General features: G+C 46.2%; 2 protein-coding genes across 3 annotated transcripts; one reads left to right on the top strand and one right to left on the bottom strand.

The window, feature by feature from the left end:
• Positions 1 to 240: 240 nt before the first annotated feature.
• TMEM140 (transmembrane protein 140) lies at positions 241 to 21,044 on the top strand. Its single transcript, XM_063098967.1, has 3 exons — positions 241 to 406; positions 6,747 to 6,939; positions 19,567 to 21,044. The coding sequence occupies exon 3, from the start codon at positions 19,589 to 19,591 to the stop codon at positions 20,144 to 20,146; it is 558 nt and encodes a 185-aa protein (XP_062955037.1). The 5' UTR covers positions 241 to 406; positions 6,747 to 6,939; positions 19,567 to 19,588; the 3' UTR covers positions 20,147 to 21,044.
• On the bottom strand, positions 18,765 to 26,962 carry CYREN (cell cycle regulator of NHEJ). 2 transcript variants are annotated; one of them, XM_063098968.1, is made up of 5 exons: positions 26,893 to 26,946; positions 26,233 to 26,275; positions 24,013 to 24,151; positions 22,939 to 23,014; positions 18,765 to 21,989 (listed from the first exon to the last, which is right to left on the bottom strand). In XM_063098968.1, exons 3-5 carry the CDS (start codon positions 24,147 to 24,149, stop codon positions 21,738 to 21,740), a joined length of 465 nt encoding a protein of 154 aa, XP_062955038.1. In that variant the 5' UTR covers positions 24,150 to 24,151; positions 26,233 to 26,275; positions 26,893 to 26,946; the 3' UTR covers positions 18,765 to 21,737. The 2 variants fall into 2 exon arrangements, with proteins under 2 accessions (XP_062955038.1, XP_062955039.1); XM_063098969.1 differs by lacking the exon at positions 26,233 to 26,275 and having other exon boundaries at positions 26,893 to 26,962.

The raw sequence follows: 26,962 nt of genomic DNA, 5'->3' as shown, positions 1-26,962 counted from the left end.
TAGAATTACTGTGTGACATAATTAAGCCATTTACCTGCTCTTTAAGTCAGTTGGTTTGTTGGCTCCAGTGTGGGTAAAGAAAGTGGTCTGGTAAACAACAAAGAGTTGTTTCCATTCCCTATTTCCGAAAAGTCATGAGCACAGGCAAGTTAAGAAACGAAAGTGAAATCAGCTGATCGTGACATCAGTCAGCACAAATATACCAAAGTTCAGAGCTGTTTACTCAGGCACCATTGAGATTGCGACCGGGACACACGCTCAGGGCTGCATCCCTCTGCCATCTCCGTCTTCTGTCCTCGTTTCTGGAGCCTGACATCAGGAAGCCAGTGAGAAGGAACCATCGATCGAACCTGACTTCCTGCTCCTCCTTTCATGAGTGTTTCTGTGGGCTCTGCGCCTTCTTTTTGTAAGTACCTTCCCTACAAGTACAGCAGCTTGCCCAGATGCCACCACCTCATAAGAAAATTGTTTTTCTGCGCGGATATTTCACATTCTTGAGGTACACGTAGGGGAAGTGATTGGTTGTTCAGTGTGTGACCTTCCTGCCTCTCTCCTGTGTATGATCGATCCGTCTACCCTCTGCTCTCCTTCCCTCCACCCTCTTCAGCATCACCCTGGGTATCTCTGGCCTCAGAAAGGATGAAGGCAATGGCAGTGTTACTGGTTAGAAATACACAGGGCTGACTGTGTGCAGCAGGGTCTTGCACACAGTCTGTGCAGGTAAGAAGTAGGCGGATCACTAACCAGCAGTCCTAAGCTGTCACTCAAAGGTAGTTATGAAAACTCTATGAAACCTTAATGTACTCTTACGCACCGAAGATCAAGATTGTCAGAAAGACCTGTGTTCTTGACTTGAAGAATATAATAGGATCTAAGAGATTTTTAGACCCAATGTTGTTAGACTACATTGCTTCTCATGTCCCGATCGAAATTAATGGTGGGATTTTAGTTCTCTTGGTGCATATCTTAAAAGTTTTTTTTTTTTTTTAATGTGGGTTGTTTTGTTGATCACTTCCATTACACTTCTTCAAAGGCTCTACGAGAAGAAAAAAAGGATAAGTTTCCTTCTTTCCTTCTTCCCTCATGACAACTGAAGTGTATTTTTCAGTATCATCTTCTCATACCCCATCCCTGCAAAATCTTGGGTCTGCAGGTCATTTCATGTGACATTATTCTTTCGATTTTTCACATATTCCCCTTTCTCAATTATCTAATTACTAAACCTGTTTATGATTGTTTTATAAATTTCACTTTTTCATAAACATAGCACATAATTCTGGAAGCATTTTTAGTGCAAAAAGAAAAGAACGATTGCCCATAATGCCATCAGCCAGAGATATCACGGGTGACATTCACATTTGGAAATACTTCGTCTCTTTCTTCTATGCCTCTTTATATGGATGCAGTCATACTGTAAAGTGGGATTTTATACGTGCTTTTTCTAAAAGCTGCATCATGTTTGTCATAATTTGACATGTCATAGTTTACTTCTAATATGGGGCATTCAAGTTGCTTTCCATTTTTCATTAAAGTAATACTGTGATGAATTTTCCTGCGTGTGTGTGTGTGTGTGTGTGTGTGTGTAATTGACTGCATTTCTGATTGCTACCTTAGGATAGATTCATAAAAATGGGATTACTAGGCAAAAAAGATACGACTATTTTTAGGGATTTTAATGCATATTGCCAAATCGCCTTCTAGAAAGTTGTTACAGATTTTCACATCCACCATCATTGTGTGATAATGCCAGTTTTACCACACTCTTGGTATCATCAAGAGTTTTTACCTACAGTTTTAATAGGGAAACTCACAGATTATTTTACTTGGCATACCTTTAATTACATTAGGAAAGGTATAGATTTTTTTTTTCAACTTAATGAACTACTTTTTATACTTTCTTTTGTGAATTATCTTCATATTCCTTGTCCATTTTTATGGTGTTCAATCTTTTTCTTAACTGTTTGCATGAACATTTTATATATTAATTATTTCATACTTGTAGATACTTTTCGTGCTCATTGACTTTTAATTTTATTTATGTTGTTTTTATATTTTATATTTTATATTATGTTGTTTTTATATTGTTTTTGTTATATTTTAAATAGTTAAATCTGTACAATTTTTTTCTTTGTAGTTTTGATTTGCTTTTAGTTCAGAATGGTCTTTCTCATTCATAAATTAAATATTTACTTTTCTAGATTTTTTTTTTCTTTAACCTGTTTGTCCATTACATTTCACTTTTTGGTCCATGTGAAATTTATTTTGGTATGTGGAGTGAGATAAGGACCTAAAATAGTTTTTTTTTTTTTTTTTTTAATTTAGCTAATCAATTGCTTCAGGATTAATGAAAAACCCTTTCAGGCCTTAAACCGAATGTCTCTTCTGCAGACAGGACTTTGACCAGAGGCCTACAATCTTCACTTACTCCTGCCGGTTTCTCTCCCTCACGTTACCCTGTTTATTTCCTTCCCAAAGCTTTTTAAAAATTATAATGATCTTTTTAATTTTTTTTATTTAATTTTATTTTTTTAAGATTTATTTATTAACATTACTTTTTTTTTTTTTTAACATTCTGTGATGTTGTGGAGCAGTTGCAGAGAAGGGGAGAGGGGAAAGGAGAAGAAAATAGGGTGGGAGACGGAGGGAGGAGGAGGGGCAGGGTTGATCCTTGTGGCACCCCCTCATTCCTGCAGGGGAGATCAGGGGGCTTCCAGTGGTGGCTTCGTCATTGCTGGGCTGGGAGCAGATGTCACAGGGGTGTGCCGTAAGTGCTCCCTGCTCAATACGCCCCAGCTTGGGAGCCTGGGATGCTTCCTGTGGCAGCTCAGTGGTCATCACTGGGCTGGTTGCAGGTGTCAGGGGGCATGGCTGACGCCCCCAGCCCTCCCGCCTCCCTGGCTTGGTAGCCCAGAGGACTTCTGGTCCTTCTAGGTGTTATAGGTATTCTTTGGTGAAATGAGACCTTTACTAGTTAATATCAAACTTTGTCTCTAGTTGTAGGTATTTTGTTTTTTCTTTCATTTCTGTGTTGGATTATTTGCTGTTCCCACCTGCACTGGAACTAATTTGTTGTCCTTTGCTTAATTCTAATATGGGGAAACTTCCTGTGGGGACCAGCACTTGAGCTGTGTGGTTGAGCTAAATTGCTGCTTTGCTGCTGATTCCTTGGGGAAGGCTTTTTGTGCAGCTCAGGTTTTAATGGTTGACTTTACAGGTACTTCCAGGTCTCTTGAGATCTGGTGCAGCCGGGTTGTGTAAAAACTCTGGTCTGGGGCCGACCCCATGGCGCCCTTGGGAGAGTGCGGCGCTGGGAGCGCAGCAGTGCTCCCACCGTGGGTTCGGATCCTATATAAGGATGGCCGGTGTGCTCACTGGCTGAGCGCGGTGCGGCCGGTCACAAAAAAAAAGACAAAAAAAAAAAAAAAGAAACTCTGGTCTGGGCCTGAGTCTTTTCATCAAACTGCACCCCCTGCAATTCTATATTCCTGACCAGTCTCCTCTGAGTGGTCCTGCGCTGACTGGGGGGCAGATCAGCTGTCCTTGCTGTGCCCCAGTGTCCCCTGGTGGGCCCGTCTCTCCCACCACCAGTGCTACAAACACTTCCCATGGGACAGGACATGTGCCTGTCCCTTGCAGTGACTCACTGGCCTCTGAGTGGCTCCTTTTTCTCAGTTGTTGTGGCTCCTCGCTCCTGTATGGGTCCACGGGAACCCTATTAGTGGTCTTGCTGTCCTGGGGGCCACCAAAGCCCTCTTCTCCCCTGCTGCCTCCAAGCAACTCTATCCAATGGGCACAGCTGCATCTTTTGCCAGCTCCTGCTCCATGTGCTCAGCAGCTCCAGCCTAGAAGCAGCCAGGGCTTGAAATGGTCAGAGCAGATTTCCTTTCTCTCATTGTGGCTTCTCCTGCCTTCATGCACTCCATAGGTCTCTCCTCCTCTTCCCCTGAGCTCTAGAGGCCCCAGCTTGGCTGTTGTTGCTTTTTTATAGTTGTAAATTGGTTGATTTGTGGGAGAGAGTGATGCTGGCAGCTGTCTATTCTGCCATTTTGACTGGATGCTGAGAGCTCCTTAGCTATAGTGATCTTTTTAAAAAAATGTATTTGGTGTTTGCCTTCGCAACTAGAGTGCAAGCTCAATGAAGGCAGGCTTTGGTTTGCCCTGTGTGTCACTGATGCCCAGGGCCTCTGCCTCAGGGTATCATCCAAGATGTGTCATTAATACTGCCATAGGTTGAAATCCTGGCCTCATCAGGGGAAGGGGGGTGGCAAATCTCCACCATAATTTCAGGAGAGAGGCCTGGAACAGGAGAACCAGCACCACAGGCAAGGGCAGGAACTAGTTTCTAGTACTAGTGATCCTCAAGCTCTGCTTTGGGTCCAGTGACTCAGCCTCCCAGAAACTGGACTGTGGAGTCCTACCAATAAAAACTAAATGAGGACGGGCCCCGAATCTGCACACATTTTCCTATTTTTAGGAATTTTTTTCCCTCTAAGTTTTTTGTAACCTTTGTTCTCAGCTGGATTATCTGCCAGTAAGAGCTAATAAACAACAAAATAATTGAACAGATAACAAGTAAATATTAATGGAACCATTCAAACAGCTATTTCAATGGCTTCTTGTACGTGTGGGTGCCTCAACTCACACTTCTGACTTCCTGTTACAATCTCACGGTGTAGTCCTATTTCTGCTGGTAAAGCTATTTTTGTTTACATGCAAATTAGGTTAATCAAAAAATCACAGTGTTCCTTAAAAGCTTGGTTCCCTAGAAGGCTATCCACAGAGAGCTGCCACCACCTAACTACAATACATCTGAGAAACACTGCAGGAGCCCGTTCTTGAAAAAGTAGAACTTGGACTCACATTTCTGCCAAAGGAAATATGACACATTTCCCTTTCTTCTTCCCTTTTTGTGGGAGCCACACCCACAAAAATAAACCACAAACACACTAGTCTTAAATGTGTTCAACCATAAAGATGCTAGCCAGGGCTGGTGGCCTCCTTGGACAAGTAAACATTTGCCCTTGCTCTGTGCCTCGTCCAGTTCTGTTGTTCTGGCTTTATTCTAACATCTTCCCTGTGCCTCTCTTCTCTCTCCTCTTGCCATTTATGCTACACACCTGACCCTTCATCTCTACCTCCCTCCCCCCTCCATTCCTCTATCTCCCCCAAATCATTGCTTCGTCATCATGACCAGAGCATGTGCCAGGCACTATTCCATTTATACATACATTAACTCATTTCAGTCTCACAGCAGCCCCACGAGGAAGGTGACAGCTGATGCCTTACAGATGAGGGTGTGAAGCAAGCGGAGGCTACATAACTTGCCCAAGGTCCCATGACTAGTGACAGCAACAGGAACCCAGGTAGTCTGGCTCTACAGCCCATGCTGTCCCCACCACACTGTGCTGCTCTCACAACATGACAGCTGCATCCTGGAATCACCAGCACCACCCAGAAATGAGGACAGCTCACCAGAGCTGTTCCCGAATGCCAGCACTGTCTGTCTCCTAGAATTCCACCATTGACAGGCTGTGTGGCCCTGGGCTTAACTTCTCTGAGCCTCAGTTTCGTCTCTAGAACAATAATACAGTCATGCATTACTTAACAAGGGAGATACGTTCTGAGAAATGCATCATTAAGCAATTTCATAGTTGTGCAAACATCATAGCGTGCACTTATACAGACCTAGACGGTACAGTCTACTACACACCTGGGCTATATGGTATAGCCTGTTGCTCCTACGTGAATAATGCATTGTGCTATGATGGTACCACAGCTATGACATCACTAGGTCACTGGGCAATAGGAACTTTCCAGCTTCAATGTAATCCTCTGGGACCACCATCGTATATGTGGTCCGTCCTTATGTGGTGCATGACTATAACTTAAATAATACTTACGAAGTAATGATCTAAGTGCTGTACATGAATTACTTCGTTTAAGTTCCATAACCATCTACAAAATAACTTCTATGATTATGCCCATTTTACAGATCAGAAAACTAGGCAGAGGGACGTTAAGTAACTAAGGTTACATATCTGGTAAATGGAAGAGCTGGGATTTGAACCCAGAAGACATAGCTTCCAGGCCTACGCTCAGAACCACTATTCCACACTGTCTCTGCCACATCCAGTGAGAATACACAGTCACATCCGCACATGGTTGCCGTGAAGATTAAATGAGATAACGCAGTGTGGGCCCAGGCCCTCAGCAGGCTCTTGCCAGTCAGACGCAGGTTCTCACAGTGACAGAGACGATGCTGCCTGGCAGGCTGTGTGAGCTCAGGCAAGACTCCTCACTAGGCCTGTTTTCTCCTCTGGAAAGCGCAGATAAAAATAGTAAATCTTCCTCATAGGGTTGTTGTGAGAAGTTAAAAAGATAATGCCTGTTAAGTGCTTGGCACAGAGCTGGCATGTAATAAATGCTCAAGAGATTTTGAGGTCTGTTTTCAATTATTAATAAGCCCTACAATAAGATTAGATTCCTTCTCAGACCCCTTCCAAAGACTGAAAAGATTTCTCAAAGCAAGTTCTCCCCTCTCTGGCCCCCATGAAGTTCTTAAATCATTAGTAAAGAGAAAGGCAGGGGGCCCGGCTGGTTATCTCACTTGGTTAGAGCATGGTGCTGATAACAGCAAGGTCAAAGGTTCGGATCCCTGTACTGGCCAGCCACCACAAACAAAAAAGGCCAGGAAGTGAATTTGTAACTAATAAGAATCTGATGATTTACCTGTTTTTTCTTTTCAGCTTGGCCCCCTACCTCAGTGGTCATTACTAGTGTCCCTCTCCGGTGGTCTCAAAGTGTTCAATTCTGAAGCCGCAGGCTTGGGTGACGTATCTGAGAAAGAACAAACTTGTGGAAAACTTACATTTAGGAAACAGGAAGAATAAAAAAAGAGAGAGACTGAAGGACCAGGAGGAAGAGAACCAGGACAGAGAAGTAAGTCAAGAAAACAGACAGAGGGAGAAGTGTAAGAGAAGCTGTGTGTGCCGTTCCTGCCATTCACTCGTTCATTCATTCATGCATACGTCATTCAGTAGGTATTTGTTGAGTTCCTCCTAGGTGCCAGGGGCAGTTTTGGGTGTTGGGAATAGAACAGTAAAAGGTTTTAGACAGATAGAATGGTGATATAGACATAAATAGATACATAAAAATGAATAACAGACAAAAGTCCTTGCCCTGGTGGAGTTTACATTCTACTGGGGGCTGGAGGAAATCAGCACGACATGTAGAATGTTGGATGGTGGTACACGCTATCAGGAAGAGCAGAGAGCACTGGTGCGGGGTGTTGTGGAGGCGGGCGTGGCAGGGTTTAAAATGCTGAGCAGAGAAGGCCTCACTGAGGAAGGCACATTTGAGCAGAGACTTGGAGGAGGGAGGGAGGGAGACATAGGACTGATAGAAAAGCCTTCCAGGTAGAGGGAATGGCAAGTACAAAAGCCACAAACTTGCTTGAGGTTTTTGGAAAATATCCAAGAAGCCATAGTAGCAGAAGCTGAGGAAGGGAGAGCAAGAATCATAGAAGTCCAGGAGGTAGTATGTGCAGTGACAGCACTGAGGTGTCCTGTCCCTAAGAAAGCAGGAAAAATGTCGAAGTACTAACAATGTAGCCCAAGAAAAGAGGGACCGCTTGGGAGCAAGTCATTTTCGGTAGCCAGCTCAGGAACACATGAACAGCTGCTGGGTAGAGAATGTGATATTATTCACTGATGGCGGAATTCAGATGTCCCCACCCTCCTAGAAAGGGAACTCTAGCTGAACGGGCCATTCTGTACTCCTCTCCACTGGGCACGCTTAATGATTAAAACAGAATTCCCACTGGTGGTGGATGAGTACTCATGTGACATGAAGGACAATGGAAGGTTCTTGAGAGGCTAGTGAGGGGACAGTGGGGGGGGGGGTGTAAAAGGCAGAAGTCCCTGGGAGCAATACTAATGACAGAGGCATGTAGGTAATGAATTCAGGTAGATGGCAAGAGACTAAATAAGCCCAGAGATATGTAAAGCCTGGTTACTGAGTAGCGTTAGACAATCAGATAAGAAGAATGAATTGAAAAAAACAGAATGAGGGGGGATTTGTGTTTGCTTTTTGTATAAGACCAAGTAGAGGAGAAGGGAGTTTGTGGGGATCTCAAGTATTGGGATAAGAATGTACTGCGTAACTGATTAGGAGCAGTGACAAATTAGAAGTTATAAGTATATGATGACTATTGGTATACGATAGAGTTATAATGTTTAAGCTAATAAATACTTTAGCATATAAGGAAAAAAGTACAAAGTATGCCTGGAAGATGGAGATTGGAGCTACAAATCTTTCTCTATGGAAAAGGAACACCAGGTACTATGCATGGTCTGTAAATTTCACTTTGATTCTTCAGCTCAAGAGAGCAAGTGGTCCTTTAGGCATCTTAAGTAAATAAGCAAGGGTCAAAGGCAAGAAGCGGTCTTTCTGCTCATTCAACCCTTCTCCAGTGCTCCTGACAGGCAAGGAGTGGCTCTTTCTTAGCAAGGAACAGTTCACATCTAAAGTCAGGACTGGGAATGCAAACCTATGCTGGGAAGACCTTCTGTTCACCCTGTTTCTTTGCCTCTTGGCAAAGATGAAAAGACTCAAGAATATATGCAATATTAGGGAGGATGAGATGAAAAAAGCATTCTCTTAAACTGCTAGTAGAAAGATAAACTGATTCACAAACGTATTCACCATAGCATTATAATATTACAAAATAATGTTATAAAGCATAATGTACAAAAACTACAAACTATGATGCAGCTATTTGCAGCCCTTATGAAGGTAATATTTAGGAAACATTTTTAGTGACATGGGGAAATGTTCATGATATAATGATGTTCACAAAGTGGAATACAAGCATATATATTCATGTGCCCTAAACTATAAAAAACAACATTATAGAATGAGTGGCTATTTCTACACCTGAAGTTACAGAAGTTTTTTAGTCTTTACGCTTTCACATATTTTTCTAGTTTTCTGCAATCAGCATGTATTACTTTATTATAAACAGGAAAACATTCATCTAAAAATGGCCACGATGACTCAGCAGTCTCCTCTTTTGCCCTCTGAAGGAAGCACTGGCTTATTATTAAAGGAAATTTAAAAGCTCATTGTGGTGAAAACGTGATTACCAGGATTGTTGAAAACTAAAAAAAAACGGGAGGCTTTTGGGAAAGCAGAGTGAGCAGAAGGAGAAGAGTGTCATGGGGTTTCCAACCAAATAGCCATATATTTCACTGCAAAACTTTTAGAAAAAGAAGCTAGGACTAGCCTCCAACCTCTCCATACATGTGTTCCTAAGTCTGCCCATATTTCCAATAAGAAGCCTGGATGGACCAGCCTAGCACTGTACTGAGTACGCATGAGACATAAAACACGGCCCCTCGCTCAAGAAGCCCTGCGTGGTGTTCAGATACGTACATAAGATATGCACCTGAAAGAACTCAAGGATACTACGCAGCATTCTCATTCATTCATTCAAAAAAAGAGTTCCTACTGTGTATGATGCACCATTCTGGGATAGAATGGATAGCAAAATAGATGACAATTGTTCCTCACAGAGATTACAGGCTAGTGGAGAAGTTATGGCAAACCCAGAGTGAGGGCTGAAGCAGTCGGGGAATGCTTGTGAGGACTGGTAGGTGGAGAAACAGAAAACAGGGTAGGACCTTAGGAGTTGGGGAGTGGCTGAGGCTGGGCAAATGGCAATGGGCACAGCCTGAGCAGATGCCAGATGACACAAAGCAAGAGTGGACAACAAAAGAGTGCTGGATCTCACTAGAGGATTGCAAATTCAAGTTCTAAGTCGCACCAGATGGTGGAGAGCCTCTAGCACCAGGCATAGGCGCTGGGACCTAGACAGCATGTGCACAGAAGGAGGTGAGAAGAAAAAGGAAAACCAGGGACTGCCTCCTTCTCTGCATGCCTGGCCCTAGGCTTCTTGGCTCCAGTCTCATTTTGTTTCCCTCTATCTAAAACCTCCGAAAGGTCAGCTGAGAGAAAAGGAGGAAGTCAAAAACAAAGGCTCGCAGCACCTGGCAGCGCAGCATGGGGAGGTGGCTGACACAATCTCCTCTGAGGAGGAGCCACGGGAATTTTTAAAAACTGAGTTGTTTTCAAGTCACAAGTGTTTAATAATAATGTGGATTTTTTTAACCCAAGTGTAACAGGATACAAAGAGGAGAGATAAGAAGGAGCATTTGAGCAAAGGCGCCCCCCATCCTAGCTGGTCTCCGCACAGTGGAGGCGAGGCAGGCCAGCCCACATCTCCTACATATCCGTGTATGTCGGGGCTCCCACCCTGGAAATCCATTCCACACCCTAAAATACCTAAAGCCATTGAAAACACATATAGGCTTTTACAAACATTTGTTCAAGAGGCAAAACCATACAAAGTATGTTCCTGTTGGGAATTTTTCCCATACCATAGACTGGTTAAAACTTCTTATACCAGTCTACTAATGTATGGACTAAAGCCACCTTTTTTTATTCCTGATAACTCCTTCTGTAGCAACCATCATTGCTCCAAGAATCTCCCACCTATGTTCAATCAGTGGGGCTTTGGCCTCTCAGGCCTCCAGAGCCTTTGAACAATAAGTGCCATGGAGGGGCAGCTGCCAGGGCCTCTGCCAAGATGGTCCCTCACTCCTCCCTTTCTGAGTGTCCCCACTGGGCTCCTCTGGAGAAGCCCTAGGCAGAAGTCAGGCGAACTGCACCGTGGTGCCAAGTACCCAGGACAGCAGTGGCCATGGGGAGGTGATGGCAGCACAGATTCAGGCCGTCACTACTCACCCTGGCCAGTGTACCAGCCTCTCTGCCAAGGGAGTCACTGATAAATATTGCTTCTTATTTTTGGCACACAATCAGGTCCTTTGAACAGAGCTGCCTGTGCCATCTTCTTATTTTCCATTTGGTCCCTTTCTGGTCTTGCAGAACCAGGGTAGTGTGTGGAATCAGAAAGACCCTCCAGTCAGCTTTGCGAAAGAGGAGAGGGCTGTTCCCCTGGAGGAGTCCCCCCAAAGATTGAGCATCAGGGCTGCATAGTCTCTGGGTCCCTCCCCAGGGCTACCAATGGCCACCACTCACTTCACTACCTGGCAGTCTTGGCTGAGACTTTCAGGACACCAGTTTTGATGTTGACCCCAGCACCTTGGGTTTCATCAGGCTTGTAGCACTGTGGTCCCAGGTACTTCCTGATGTAAATGGCTCTTTCATTCCATATTGGAAAATAAGCACATACATATAGAGAGGTATAGTGTACATATACAAAGGTATAGACTACTATTTTAGAAGCTAATTTGAAGAGGACCTTCTGATTTAAAAAAATAGGGTTTTTTTTAAAACACAGAGTATAGTGAAATGGGCATTTTTATATATGACTAGAGGGACTGTAATTAGCAAGTTTTCTGTAGGTCAGTTTGGCAATATGCAGGAAGATCACTAAAAGATATTTCTACCTTTTACTCAGTGACTGCACCTTTAGATATCTACCCTAAGGAAAAATCAGATTCCAAACAAGACTTGTATGCTCCGCTTTCCAGGAGCGGGGATACGAGGGACCCTCCACTAAACCTAACCAATGGAAAAATCACAAACCAAGAAACTTTTAGTTGAGCATTATCTACAAAGAGTGCTGTTTTGACTACTGTTCTACTTGAAAAAGCTTTGCCCATGACAACGAAGTTACTAGATTGTGAAACATTCAAAGTCTTTGTGAGGCGCCGCAGGACCGAGTGAGCAGCCCGAGACGGTGGCGGCCGAGGACGGAGACGGTGGCAGCCGAGGACGGGGACGGTGACGGCGACGATGTGGAGGCAGAGAGGGAGCCGCCCGGCCCAGCCCCATGAGTGACCCCCGGCCCGGCCCTGCTCGGGGCGCGGACGCCCACCCGGCTTCCGCCTGCCCCACCGGGCCACTCACCGACCCCGGGGGTGCCTCCATTTTCTCAGGTGGTGGCGGCTCCGGCCTGGCTCGGCCAGGCCTGTCCTCCTCGCCCGGCTCGGCTCCTCACTGAGCCTTCCCACTTGCTTGCCCCGGCGCAGGGCATCCTGGGGCCTGCGGGCCGGCCTCCCCTCCCACTCCCTCCGCGGTTCTCTGGCGGGGCTGGTGGCGTGGGGCATCCCCGGCCAGCGTCGGGAGGGCAAGGAAGTACGGGCTGGGCCGAATGTCACTCCACTGCACCCTGGGCCCTGGCCCCCGATAAACTTCCTGTTACCGGGAGGCAGATACCATCTCTGTGGCCACCAGTTCGGAAAAACGCCTAACCGATTTCTGGTTAGGAATGGTGTGGTTGGAGAGTTCCCGAGTTCACTTGAACCTGCCAGAGAGCTGACTGCGGGCGAGCACCGGAGTCGGTCCACGCCAGGGGGATTCAAAGGTGAACCGTGTGCTGCGGGCTCCTCCCCCGAGGAGCTCATGCTCTGGTGTGGGAGATAAGACAAGTACACAAATTACCGCGATACCAGGAGGAAGGTGATAAGTCCCGAGAAAGATCTACACAGTGCTACAAAGGCACCCAGAGCGACCGGTCGTCTGTGCCTAGCAGAAACCTGGTAGACTTCTGGGGCGAGGCGGTGCCGAGCAGGGTCTTGAAGTCCCGGCTGATAGATGAGGGTTGCGGAAGACACATCCCAGCCCAGCCCAGTGCACACAGAGCGGGAAGACGCATGGCTAGGGAGGCGGAGACTCAGCAGAAAACACACACCCTGCGGGGCTGCCACTGGGAGATCCAGCAGCCCAGCCTAGTGAGCACAGAGTGGAGAGACGTCTGGCTAGGGAGGCGGAGACTTGACAGAAACCACACACCCTGTGAGGCCGCCACTGCGTGATCCAGCAGCCCGGGCCAGAGTGCACGGAACAGAGAGAAGTCCTGCATGGGAAGTGGAAGCTCAGCAGAGACCACACACCCTGCGGTACCGCCCCGTGATCCAGCAGCCCAGCAGAGTCCAAGCTGACCAGAGAGGTAGCTACCTGGAGAGGCCCAAGACCTGAGGCAACCACACACACAAGGCACTAGAGGCCAACTGAGCAGTCACGGAGGCAGCCATACCAAATTGGCAACCACAGCAACATCTTAGTTAGTCAATAGTCTCAAACCGGTGGACTGAAAAACCCCCTGCCACAATAAATAAACATCAAAAAAAAGATACCAAAATTCCAAAAATCAAGAAAGTACACCACCAAAAGTTAATAAATCTCAAACTCTAGATCCTGTAGAACAAGAAGCCCTTGAAATGACTGACAAGGAGTTTCGAGTGATAATTCTAAGGAAACTGAATGAGATACAAGAAAACTCAGCTAGACATCATGATGAATTGAGGAAAAGTATACAGGACCTGAAAGAGGAAATGTACAAGGAAATCAATGTCCTGAAAAAAAATGTAGCAGAACTTGCCAAACTGAAGAAGTTATTCAGCGAAATAAAAAAAACAACGGAGAGTTTAACCAGCAGGCTTGTCGAAGTTGAAGAGAGAACCTCTGAACTTGAAGATGGGCTATTTGAAATAACACAAGCAGACAAAAAAAAAAAAAAAAAGAATCAAAGACATTGAAGAAAATCTGAAAGAGATATCAGACAACCTTAAGCACTCAAATATCCGAGTCATGGGTATTCCAGAAGGGGAGGAAAATGGAGATTGCATTGAAAACATACTCCACAAAATAGTGTCAGAAAACTTCCCAGGTATAGGAAAAATCACAGATCTTCAGATCCAGGAAGCTCAACGATCTCCAAACGTATTCAACCCAAAAAGGCCTTCTCCAAAACATGTTATAGTCAAATTGGCAAAACTCAGAGACAAAGAGAGAATCTTAAAAGCTGCAAGAGAGAAGCGTCAAATCACCTATAAGGGAGCCCCAATCAGGCTAACATCAGACTTTTCATCACAAACCCTAAAAGCTAGAAAGGAATGGGATGATATTTTCAAAATACTAAAAGACAAAGATTGCCAGCCAAGAATACTCTACCCTGCAAGGCTATCCTTCCGAAATGAAGGGCAAATAGTATATTTCTCAGACAAACAAAAACTGCGGGAGTTCACCACCACACGACCACCCTTACAAGAAATCCTCAAGGGAGTACTGGGTTTGGTTCCTGAAAAATAACTACCACTGCCATAAAAACCCAAGAAAAATCAATACCCACTAGTATAATAAAAATGGCATTCATGAAGAGAAAACAAGCAAACAAAAACGCTATCTACAACCTAAGGAACCAACAAACACAGAAACCAAACAGTAAATCAGAAAGCAAGGAACAAAAGACACCTAAGACAACCAAACAACCAATAAAATGCTAGGAATAAATCAACACCTTTCAATAACAACTCTTAATGTAATAGGCTTCAATTCCCCAATCAAAAGACACAGACTGGCTGACTGGATTAAAAAGGAGGACCCAACTATATGCTGCCTACAAGAGACCCACCTCCCCCATAAAGACTCACATAGACAAAGAGTGAAAGGATGGAAAAAGATTTACCATGCAAACCAAAAAGAAAAACGAGCTGGAGTAGCTTTTCTTATATTGGACAAAATACACTTTAAACTAAAAACCATAAAAAGAGACAATGAGGGACACTACTTAATGATGAAAGGACTGATGCATCAAGAAGACATAATAATCATAAATATATATGCACCCAATGTTGGAGCAGCCAGATTTATAAAACAAACTCTATTAGAACTAAAGAAGGAAATAGACACTAATACCATAATAGCAGGGGACCTGAACACCCCACTGTCAATATTAGACAGATCATCTAGGCAAAGAATCAGTAGAGAAACACAAGATCTAAACAATACTCTAGACCAATTGGAATTGGCAGATATCTACAGAACATTCCATCCAACAACCTCAGAATATTCATTCTTCTCATCAGCACATGGATCATTCTCCAGGATAGATCACTTATTAGGTCACAAATCAAGTCTCAATAAATTCAAAAAAATTGGAACTATCCCATGTATTTTCTCAGACCACAATGGATTAAAACTAGAAATTAATAACAAACGAAACTCTGGAAACTATACAAACACATGGAAATTAAACAGCATTCTACTTAATGACATATTGGTCCAAGAAGAAATCAAGCAGGAAATCAAAAAATTTATTGAAACTAATGAAAATAATGATACATCATACCAAAACCTGTGGGATACTGCAAAAGCAGTATTAAGGGGGAAATTTATTGCATTAAATGCTCACCTCAGAAGAATGGAAAGATGGCAAGTGAACAACCTAACACTTCACCTTAAAGAACTAGAAAAACAAGAACAATCTAAACCTAAAGTTAGCAGACGGAAAGAAATCATTAAGATCAGAGCAGAACTGAATGAAATTGAAAACCAAAAAACAATACAAAAGATCAATGAATCAAAAAGTTGGTTTTTTGAAAAGATAAATAAAATTGACAAACCATTAGCATGGCTAACAAAAAAAAGAAGAGAGAAGACTCAAATAACAAAAATTAGAAATGAAAAAGGCGATATTACAACTGATTCATCTGAAATACAAGGAATCATTCGAGACTACTATAAACAACTATACGCCAACAAATTTGAAAATCTGGAGGAAATGGATAAATTTCTGGACACACACAAGCTCCCAAAACTGAACCATGAAGACGTAGAAAATTTGAACAGACCAATAACAATAAAGGAGATTGAAGCTGTTATCAGAAGGCTCCCAACAAAGAAAAGCCCGGGACCAGATGGATTCACAGCAGAATTTTACCAAACATTCAGAGAGGAATTGACACCGATTCTTTACAAACTATTCCAAAAGATTGAAACGGACGCAAATCTCCCAAACTCATTCTATGAAGCAAACATCATCCTGATACCAAAACCAGGTAAAGATATAACCAAAAAAGAAAACTACAGGCTGATATCCTTGATGAATATAGATGCAAAAATCCTCACTAAAATACTAGCAAACAGAATACAGCAACACATATGTAAAATTATTCACCATGATCAAGTGGGATTCATCCCAGGGATGCAAGGTTGGTTCAACATATGCAAATCAATAAATGTGATACACCATATTAATAAACTCAAACACAAGGACCATATGATCATCTCTATAGATGCTCAAAAAGCATTTGATAAAATTCAGCACTCATTCATGACAATGACCCTCTATAAGTTAGGTATAGAGGGAAAGTATCTCAATATAATTAAAGCCATATATGCCAAACCCACTGCCAATATCATCCTGAATGGGAAAAAGCTGAAAGCTTTTCCTTTAAGAACAGGAGCTAGACAAGGATGCCCATTCTCACCACTCCTATTCAACATAGTGTTGGAAGTACTAGCCAGAGCAATCAGAGAAGAGAAGGAAATAAAGGGCATCCAGATTGGAAAAGATGAAGTCAAACTGTCCCTGTTTGCAGATGACATGATCCTATATATCGAACAGCCTAAAACCTCTACAAAAAAACTCTTGGAATTGATAAATTATTTCAGTACAGTAGCAGGATACAAAATCAACACACAAAAATCAGTAGCATTTCTTTTCTCCAATAGTGAACATGCAGAACGAGAAATCAAGAAAGCCTGCCCATTTACAATAGCCACCAAAAAAATAAAATACTTAGGAATTGAGTTAACCAAGGAGGTGAAAAATCTCTATAATGAGAACTACAAACCACTGCTGAGAGAAATTAGACAGGATACAAGAAGATGGAAAGATATCCCATGCTCTTGGATTGGAAGAATCAACATAGTCAAAATGTCCATACTACCCAAAGTGATATACAAATTCAATGCAATCCCCATCAAAATTCCAAAGACATTTTTCTCAGAAATGGAAAGAACTATCCAGACATTTATATGGAATAATAAAAGACCACACATAGCCAAAGCAATGCTGAGCAAAAAAAATAAAGCTGGAGGCATAACACTACCTGACTTTAAGCTATACTACAAAGCTATAATAACCAAAACAGTATGGTACTGGCATAAAAACAGACACACTGATCAATGGCATAGAATAGAGAATCCAGAAATCAACCCACACACTTACTGCCATCTGATCTTTGACAAAGGCACCAAGCCTATTCACTGGGGAAGGGACTGCCTCTTCAGCAAATGGTGCTGGGATAACTGGATATCCATATGCAGGAGAATGAAACTAGACCCATACCTCTCACCACATACTAAAATCAACTCAAAATAGATTAAGGATTTAAATATACACCCTGAAACAATAAAACTTCCTAAAGAAAACATAGGAGAAACACCTCAGGAAATAGGAGTAGACACAGCCTTCATGAATATGACCCCAAAAGCATGGGCAACCGAAGGAAAAATAAACAAATGGGATTATATCAAACTAAAAAGCTTCTGCCCAGCAAAAGAAACAATTAACAGAGTTAAAAGACAACCAACAGAGTGGGAGAAAATATTTGCAAAATATACATCTGACAAAGGATTAATATCCAGAATATATAAGGAACTCAAACAACTTTACAAGAAAAAGCAAGCAACCCAATTAAAAAATGGGCAAAAGAACTAAATAGGCATTTCTCTAAGGAAGATATACAAATAGCCAACAGACATATGAAAAAATACTCAACATCACTCAGCATCCGGGAAATGCAAATCAAAACCACACTGAGATACCATCTAACCCCAGTTAGGATGGCTAAAATCTAAAAGACTCTGAACGATAAATGCTGGCGAGGTTGCAGAGAAAAAGGAACTCTCATACATTGTTGGTGGGACTGCAAAATGGTGCAGCCTCTATGGAAAATGGTATGGAGGTTCCTCAAACAATTGCAGATAGATCTACCATACGACCCAGCTATCCCACTGCTGGGAATATACCCAGAGGAATGGAAATCATCAAGTCGAAGGTATACCTGTTCCCCAATGTTTATTGCAGCACTCTTTACAATAGCCAAGAGTTGGAACCAGCCCAAATGTCCATCATCGGATGAGTGGATACAGAAAATGTGGTACATCTACACAATGGAATACTACTCAGCTATAAAAACGAATGAAATACTGCCATTTGCAACAACATGGATGGACCTTGAGAGAATTATATTAAGTGAAATGAGTCAGGCACAGAAAGAGAAATACCACATGTTCTCACTTATTGATGGGAGCTAAAAATTAATATATAAATTCACACACAGAAACACACACACACAAAAAAAACCGGGGGGTGAGGGAGAAGATATAACAACTACAATTACTTGAAGTTGATACGACAAGCAAACAGAAAGGACATTGATGGGGGGGAGGGAGGAGAGGGAGGAGGAAGGGAGGTTTTGGTAAGGGGCAACAATAATCAACCACAATGTATATTGACAAAATAAAATTTAAATTAAATAAAAAAGTCTTTGTGAGGCTTAGCTAGGCGGTTATCTTAATTATCTAGGTTATTAGGTTATCTTAGTTATCTGGTGTTATTAGTTTCCTCCATATTTTCCCATGTACCTTTTTTTCCCTAATAAATTTCCAGTAGTAGAATAAAAAAAAAAAAAAAAAAAAAAGACTTGTACAAGCGTCTTCACTATCACTTATAATGGCGAAAAATGGAAACAATTTGTCTAACAATATTGCAATGGATAATTCTATGATGTGAACTATTAAGCAGCCATTAATCATGTTTTTAAACAATATTTAACAGCTTTGAAAAGTGTTCACAATATTCGGTGAAAAAAGAGTTATTTTCAACAGTATGATTAAAAATACATCCACACATAGGAAAAAATATTGGTAGAATATTAACAGTGGTTCTATGTGCGTGACGGAATAAAAGTTATTTTTATATTTTTTTCCTTTAAAAATAGTTTCTGTTTCCTATATTACTATTTACATACATTACTATCGTTATCAGGAAAAATTTGTAGATGTTTTCGAAGTAATGAGTGCTATGATGTGATTCCATCACCAGTGGGCATCCTGTCTTGACCCAGGAATGAGTTCCCAGGGCAGGCAGGTGAAATTACAGTGGGGCTAGTAGCGCTGTGGTCCTTGCCCCAGCTCACGTTGGAATGCGCTGCAGAGCTTCGAAAACACACCAGGGCCGGCCCCAAGCTCAGAAGTTCTGACCTGATTGAATTGTGGCCCAGCAAGGGATAGTGTTTATAGCTCCCCAGGTGGTTGTCATGCAGCCACGGTGAGAACCGTGGCTCTACCAGGTCTTCGGCACCTTCCTCCACCTTCAGGTCCCTAGTACAGTGGGCCCTGTCCTTCACCCCATTCAGAACCTGCCCTCAATAAGGGTCTGAGAAACTCTCTCAGAAATGTTTCCAATGGCTTGTTGGAGTTAGGCTGCAGCAAAGCCTTTGACCAAAGGGCACTTCAGTAAAGACATTTCAGGCCTTCAAGCTGCCTGGGAGAGGCTTTTCCTCCTGACCTCAAACCAGAGAGGCAGCTGGTAACTTACCAAGGGGGTCCTGGCTCTAGGTTACCTTGAATTGCTTGTCCTTGGTGGGGGCAGATTGGGGGGAAAGTTTCCACAGGTTTTTATGGAATGGCAGAAGGGAAAGCACGAGCTTGCGAAGACACTGGACACTCACTGGTGTGACTTCCCCTCAGGTACCCCTGCAAACAGCGAGAGATGGCCGTCCCAAGGCTGTGGCGGAGCGATCACCTGCCGTTCCTGGGCATCATGATCCTCTTGGTTGTGGTCATCTCCCTGCTATTCTATGCTCTCCTCTGGAAGGCTGGCAACCTCACTGACCTACCCAACCTGAGAATCGGCTTCTACAACTTCTGCCTGTGGAACGAGGACGCAGGCTCCCTGCAATGTCATCAGTTCCCTGAGCTAGAGGCCCTGGGGGTGCCTCGGGTTGGCCTGGCCCTGGCCAGGCTTGGAGTGTACGGGGCCCTGGTCCTCACCCTCTTTGTCCCCCTGCCTCTCCTCCTGGCCCAGTGCAACAGTGATGAGGGAGAGTGGCAGCTGGCCGTGAGATTCCTGGAGGCGGCATCTGTGCTGCTGGCCAGCGGCCTGGGCCTCTTCCTCTCCTATGTGTGGAAGTGGGTCAGGCTGTCCCTCCTGGGGCCTGGGTGTCTAGCTCTGGGCACTGCCCAGACTTTGCTCATTGTCTTGCTTACAGCCACGGTTCTGTTCCCTCAGAGGGCCGAGAAGGACAAGAGCAAGCTCGAGAGCTGCTAGTCCTGTCTAAAGGCTGCATGATTGCAAGGGGTCCATTCTAACTCCACTGAGAAGGTGCCAGAGAATTCGTGGCCTAGCAGGTCCTCTCTGCCATCGTGTTCCATAGCTAATGTTCATCTCCAGCTCCAACAGGGGGAGCCCGCTTCGGAGCACGGCCCCCAGCGCCAAGGGGGCCGAGAGGCAGCAAGGGTGGCTGGGGCACCTGTGGCTTCTTAGTGTAGTTCTGTCTGTCCTTTGGGACGTCCAGTGATCCCAAGAACACCCTAAAACCACAAAACTCATTGTCACACAATTCCTCCTTTAACTGATCTGAGCAGTTCTTACTCTAGCCTCAGGAGGGTGGGGAGGTAAGGATTCCTGTCCCAGGGCCAGGTTTCCAGGCTGATTTGCAAAATGTCAGTAAAGGTTTATGGTAACAAAAGAGATCACTTTAATGTCCCTTAGCCCTGGTTAGCAAGCTTCCACTCTGTTGTCTGTGGCGAACAGATCCCGGTGCCCCTCACCACGACTCCACCCCCAAAGGCCCAGGAAGGATCTCTCGAGAATTCAACAAAGACAGCACACATGGGGCACAAAGAGTAGCCCTGGCAGAGCTGCAGGTTCTCCCCCAAAGGCCCCTGGACCTGAAGCCAGACACAGCAGAGGAGTCAGCAGGCAAATCCTTCCAATTCTGTGACCCAGGAGTATGCCAAGCCTACAGGCAGGAGGAGAAGGCGAACAGGCTAAGTGTTCCCCCCACATGCTGTACCCCTTCACTTCACAACCCAAATGGGACAGGATGCAAGCACAACTCATGCACTGGGGAACTTCATGTATTTTTCAGCACCTGTATACTGGAAAACCTGTAGAGCAAATGATTTACTAATTCTATGCCTGTCAAAAGCCACACTAAATACAGAGGCAGAAACGTGGAGTCTGGCGTGATCTCTTCTCAGCGTCTCCTCTGGGCTCACAGACCAAGGCGGAGGCCGGCAGGTGGAAGGAAGGTGGCAGCTCGGGGAGGAGGCCCGTCTGGCCTGCCAGTCTGTGTGAGCCTCAAGCTCCCAGGCGGACAGAGCAGTGCAGGCAGCCCACCTGCCTTCAAGGCTGGCTGGAGGCGTGAGAGCTCATTGGTGGATTGCCTTGGGGTGGAAACTATTTTTAAAACAGGCTTCTTCCTTAGGGAGAGATCATGCTGACTAAACTGTAGGAATTCCAGTGTACTTAGCAGATGTCCTTTTCCTTGATGATTATTAAGCTGTCTCTTTGGTTCCAATAAGTTGGAACACCTGCCCTCATTTTCCCTGGAACCTGGTAACTGAATAAAAGAGACAATTGGGGTTCCAGACCCTCTGAGCTGGGAGAGGGCACAGTACGGAGAGGAATTCTAACAGAAACTTGTTTTGAGTCCTCACTTCCATACACTCAAAACGGCAGCCCCCAAGGACCCAAGCGTCCCGGGGCTTCTGGTCTGAGGTGAATCTGCCAGGCCCAGGGTGATACAAAGCTGGGGGCACAGACAGCACCATCCATGCCCTGCGGGCAGCCCCCAGCAGAAGCCCAGCTGTCCTCCAGCTGCCCTCAGCAGACCATCCAGTGAACAGATTGTCCGTTAGCTGAAAAATATCTCCCTGACGTATTTTAACGCATCCTCGTCCTCCTTGTGGCTTCTGCAGGCAGAGTCAGAACCCCCAGGCCCCGGAGAAGGGCTGAGGCCTGGAGCAGAAGCATCTTTCTCACTGTCCTCGTCCTCACTGCTGCTCCCAGAACTCGTGTGGGGTGACATGGAGCAGGGCGGGGAGAGCTCCAGCTTATCAGTGCCGGCCAGAGACGGCTGCTCCCAGGGCTTTTCCTGTTTGTGGCCCTGTTGAGGCAGGCACAACATACACTCTTTACTTCCCTGACATGCTGGTGGCCTGTCAGTGACGCAGGACACAACCAGAAGCACCTGGGGAGCCTACGTGCGACCAGGCCAGCACTCCTGAATCGTGAGCACCCACCCCTGTGCACCCTCTCCTCCCCCGACCACCACCTCCTCACCCTGAAGAAATCAGGACCGATAGGGGAGAGAAGCAGGCAGGGGCAGGAGGAACAGCTGAGTAGAAAAGAAAAAGAAACAAATAGAAAAAGCATGTCTGGAAAGGCAGGGTGACAGAAGGGAAGCAGCCCAGGGTACAAAATATGGGTGTGGCCCAAGCTTGGTCACTTATTGTCTGTGGATCTAAGGAAAAGTCCCAGAGTCTCAATTTCCTGGGGATAATAGTACCTAAACTAACTAGGCCATGGGGCTACTGTCAGGATTGAGATAACACACTATATAAAAGCTCCTGGCCAACTATAAACTACTGTACGACTCTAAGGCGGTGCAATTGTCATGACTTCAGGAAGCAGGAAAGTCCAGCGGCATTCCGCCAAGGACAGGTGCGAAGGTTAAGAATCATCTCACCCTGCTGAGACCCTTTCTGAGAACACAGACAAGTAAACACTTCACATCCTCTCCAGGTGCACACAACTACACAGAGTCACCCCCAAACAGGGCATGCTCTCCCTCACACACCCACGTCCCCCCCAGGCATCTAGCCCAGAGGCTCAGCCCACAGGGTGCACACCCATGGGGGGAGAGCCGAGGGGAGCGGGTCTGGGAGAGCTAGGCAAGGGGCAAGGGGTGTGGCGGGCTGCAGAGCAGTGGGACCCCCGAGGCAGCCTGGGAAAGCAAGGTGGCTCTCTTACTGACAGTGACCGAGGGCCTGGCCTACTTTCTGCCCACGAAGAGTTTCTGGTCCTGCAAGAAGGAAGAGACACGGTGACTTTACCTCAATCAGGATCTCCAGAGCAACATCTACCATCTCGGCTTCATTCATGCAGTACACAGTCTTCACGGCAGGGGGTCTGAAACAAAGACACGAAGCCGTCCGTGGGGACAGTCTCACGAGGAGGAAGAAAAGGACAGTGAGAGGGTCTCATACCCCACCCGTCCCACCAGGATGAGAGTGACAACGCCTCTGTGCTGAGGAGCCTCCCTGGTCCGAATGCGACTTCCTCATCCTTGCGGCACAGTGAGTGGCATGGGGGTGCACGGGGGCCACAGTGGGGGACTTCCCACCCTCTGTGAGGATCTGGGAACAGGGAATGACAGCGAGCTCCTGAGAACCAAACACTGACACACACACACACACACACACACACACACACACAACAGAAGCGAGCAGGTACAGCCATCAGGCCAAGACCTGACCGGAACGTCCCGGAACGGAGCACATGTTTAGAGAAAGATTGCCACGATCACGAAGGAAAAGCCTAGAAAAGGAAGAGCTGGAGAGAGGCGGGCACTGAGGGCCCCATGCCCTGGCTCGAAGGGTGGCAGGGATGTCCCCTCCCAGTTGATGCTGGCAGCCTGAAGACCCCACCATTCAACTACCTGCCCCCGCAGCCTCTGATTTCTTGCTGGCCCAGCAACCTGCTGCTCATCTGTCCATCCCTCAAGATCCGTCCATGGGGAGAGAAGGCACCATGTAGGAGACAGGACTCCCTGGTCCATTGATGTTGCCCACGGGATGTTACAATTTTTGTCACAAATGAAGAGACTGGCATTTTGGACAACTAGCATCTGAGGGCCTGGCTAATGTGTAGAGCCCACTCTCCATGTGCTGACAATCAAGGCCCAACCATGGAGAACTTGCCCACACAGATGCCCAAGTGGGTGCCTGTCTGTGAGGGGACAACTCACTCTGCCTCCCACCCACAGCCTTTGCACCCCTCGGAGCTCAGAGATTGCCGACTGAGACGCCTGCCTGCCCCACTGTTGTGCCAGCGCTGGAAGACCTGGCCCCAGCCTCTCCTGCCGTCCTGATTCTCCCCAGGAATCCCCAGGGCAGAAGTGGTCCCACCTCGCTGCTGCCACCGGCACGGCAGCCATTCTGCTTCTCTTGGGGGTCTTCACCAGCACCACTCTCTTCTCAGCCACCTGGGCTGTCATCCATGAGGGAAGGATCCTCCTTTTATTCCCAGATTTTAAGGTTTCCATCTCTGTAGTGTCAAAAGACAAAATTACGACAGATTTAGTAAGACCTCAATTAGCTTTATTTGCGATTCTAGAAGTAGGAAACATGCCATTCCATAAAGTAGAGTAAGAGTTCCAATAAGCTGAGCAGAAAAAGGGCTGAGGAAAACAGAAACAAAGGGCAAAGAGCGGTTAGGTTATTTCACTTACTCTCCTTGTAAGGCAGAAACGGGGAAACAGAACAATAGAGAAATAATTCTGATTAACGTCGGGCAACTTCAGGTTACTTTTTGTTGTAAGGATTAAAGCAGAGTGAACTTCATTATCGTGACAATTGAAACTGGCCTGTTTGGGAAATTAGGCTGTCCTCTCTCTCTCCTGATTTCTCAGGGCAGGTAACTCAGTTTTGGTTTGGTGACTCAGAACCTCAGCATGAGTGGCTCCATTTTAGTTTGCTCTGGTCTGTTGGGGCCTAGTGCAGGAGCTTAGTCCAAAACAAGGGGCTCCTATAATTTTTATTTAACGGTAGTTTCTCACAAAGAGGAGTTAGGGTCCAAGACTAGTAACTTGCTTTTCTAATTCAGGAACGCAAATCCCACTCTCTTGTCACACCAGGAATTATAGATCTATTTGTTGGGAATAATTCCTACACAGGACAAAGTCCAGTGAATTCTAAGAAGCCAGAATACTTCCAGTCATCAGCCACAATTACTGGTCAGTGCAGGTCAGACCAGAGACCAGAAGACTCAGGCCATTCACAGGTGTCAAGCAGGAGGTGTGGTAGTGGGCAGGACAACAGGCTTACGGTACAATGCCCTCTGACCTGCCCCAGTGCCCCACACAGGGAGCCAGAATCAACCAGAAATGCCTCCCCATCACCTCTGCACTGATGAGTTTGGGGAGGAGAGAGATGAGAACCATCCCTCCCCTCCCCCAAGGAAGAAAAGAGCCGGAGCCCTCTAATGTCCCCTCTCCTCACCATCCCCAATGCTACTGTCCTCAGGGTTCCCAATTGTGTGGAATATACTATAAAGCATATGTACTTCACAGGGCCTGGTTTTCCAAAGCCTTGCAGTTTCAAATATTGACCTTGCGGAGGACTGGAAATTTTCCTCAGGCTATAAGTCTCTGGTGTAAGATAAAGATTTGTGGCACAGCAGGTTGCTGGCTAAAGGACAGACTAGTTACTGATTGTTATGCAAAGATACTGAGAAGTTGCGGTAAGAAGGAATGTTTGCTAAGATCAAGCTTTTGTTAATGGATCACTTAATTGTCTAAGGGAATGTCATCTGACTTGTTTCACTGAAAGTTACCAGCCTATATTGTTAAACTATAACCCCACCTATGTCTCTTCCTGTAACTTCCTGGTTTGGAAAATAAATGCAGGAAGAGAACCCCAATTCAGGGTTAATTTCCTGAGGAAGGGTTGCCTCTCCCTTGAGCGTTCCCAGGGGAAGTTAACCACTTCGGGGTCTCTCACTGCTCAGAAGAGATGGGCTTTGAGTAATCCTTTGTGGCTCCGTCACCCAGGGGGAAAAGGGTGACAAATCCGTGGGGGGCAAAGCAACACAAAGCAACACCCAACCTATCCAACCCCTGAAATATCTCCCAGTGACCTCTCTCTCCTTTCCCCAATTCGACTTCTCATTGCCTCCATGGTTACAAGAAATCCTGAGGCCATTTTGATTTACAATCCTGTTTCATCGGCCAACACCTCCGTGCTTAAACTCAAGATACCTCGGATTGGTCAAATTTTAACCAGCAGTATGGGTCAGGGAGCATAACTGTGTCTGGCTCCCAGGAGGTACAGGATCCAGAAGCGCCCCCTCGGCCTCTGCTCTGACTCGGCCCCTTTCCCCTACCCCGCAGTTGATTTGGCCTTGCCCTTCAGTCCTAAAGCCTGGTCCCCACAGGGACAAGGGGCTGCGACTCACCACCTTCCCCTCAGGAATCACCCAGAAGCTCCCCTTAAGAATGAAGCTCTTACTCAGCAGAGGTTTGCCTAGAAATAGGATATTCCTCTCTGAATCATAACTTGATAAGTTATTGCTCATCCAGAATGGCTGTTTGCAACTTAAGGAAAAAATGAGCAGGCCATCGTCCTCACCTGTCCGGCCGAAGGACAGACCTTCGCCAGCGTACCTCCATTCCTGTCAAAAGCAGACAGACCACAGTCACTCCCGCCCTCTACGGAGCACTGCTGAGCGCACCGTGCCGCAGTCTCTGCACACATTTAATGGGCCCTGGGGTGGCTTTTATTAAGTCCATGTCACAACCGAGGAACTGAGACCCAGTTCACTTGCACAAGGTCACAAAGTCTGAACTCGGCCATCCAGGATGGCAACCAGGCCCCGAGGATCGGCCGCAGCACCTTCTAGAAGCCCGTTCTCCGGAGCCTGGCGCTTGTAGCTGCCGGGCCGGGTGGGACCCAGAGCCCCCACGGCTTGCACAACACAGAGGCCCCGCGGGAAGGCCACGTGCCCGCCCTCCTCATCCCCGCCCGCCACCCGCGGGAGGAGACGGCAAGCGCGGCTGCAGCAGCCCCACGGGCCTCGCTCGGCGACCCCGGCCCCGGCCACCCCGAGGCCCCCGCGCTTGCAGGCGCGTCTCCGCCCGGGCCGGGCCCTCTGCCGGCGGCGCGCTCCTCCGGCCCGGCGCCCGGGCTTTCCTGCTCGCCCGTCTCCCCCTTCCGGGCTTCCGCAGCGGGTCCGGGAGGTCGATTCAAGCGTTTGCGGGGGGCCCCGCGCCCCGCCCGGCCCCCGCGTACCTCCGCCGGCCACCGGTCCCCGCCGCGGGCGCGGAGCCACCGCCCCTTCCGGCCCCGGCCGCGGCTCGCG

Source organism: Cynocephalus volans, chromosome 6 (genome assembly GCF_027409185.1).
Source record: "Cynocephalus volans isolate mCynVol1 chromosome 6, mCynVol1.pri, whole genome shotgun sequence".
NCBI classification, from domain to species: Eukaryota; Metazoa; Chordata; class Mammalia; order Dermoptera; family Cynocephalidae; genus Cynocephalus; species Cynocephalus volans.
Note: the sequence above shows the minus strand (reverse complement) of the source record. Positions and strands in the feature narration are given on the sequence as shown.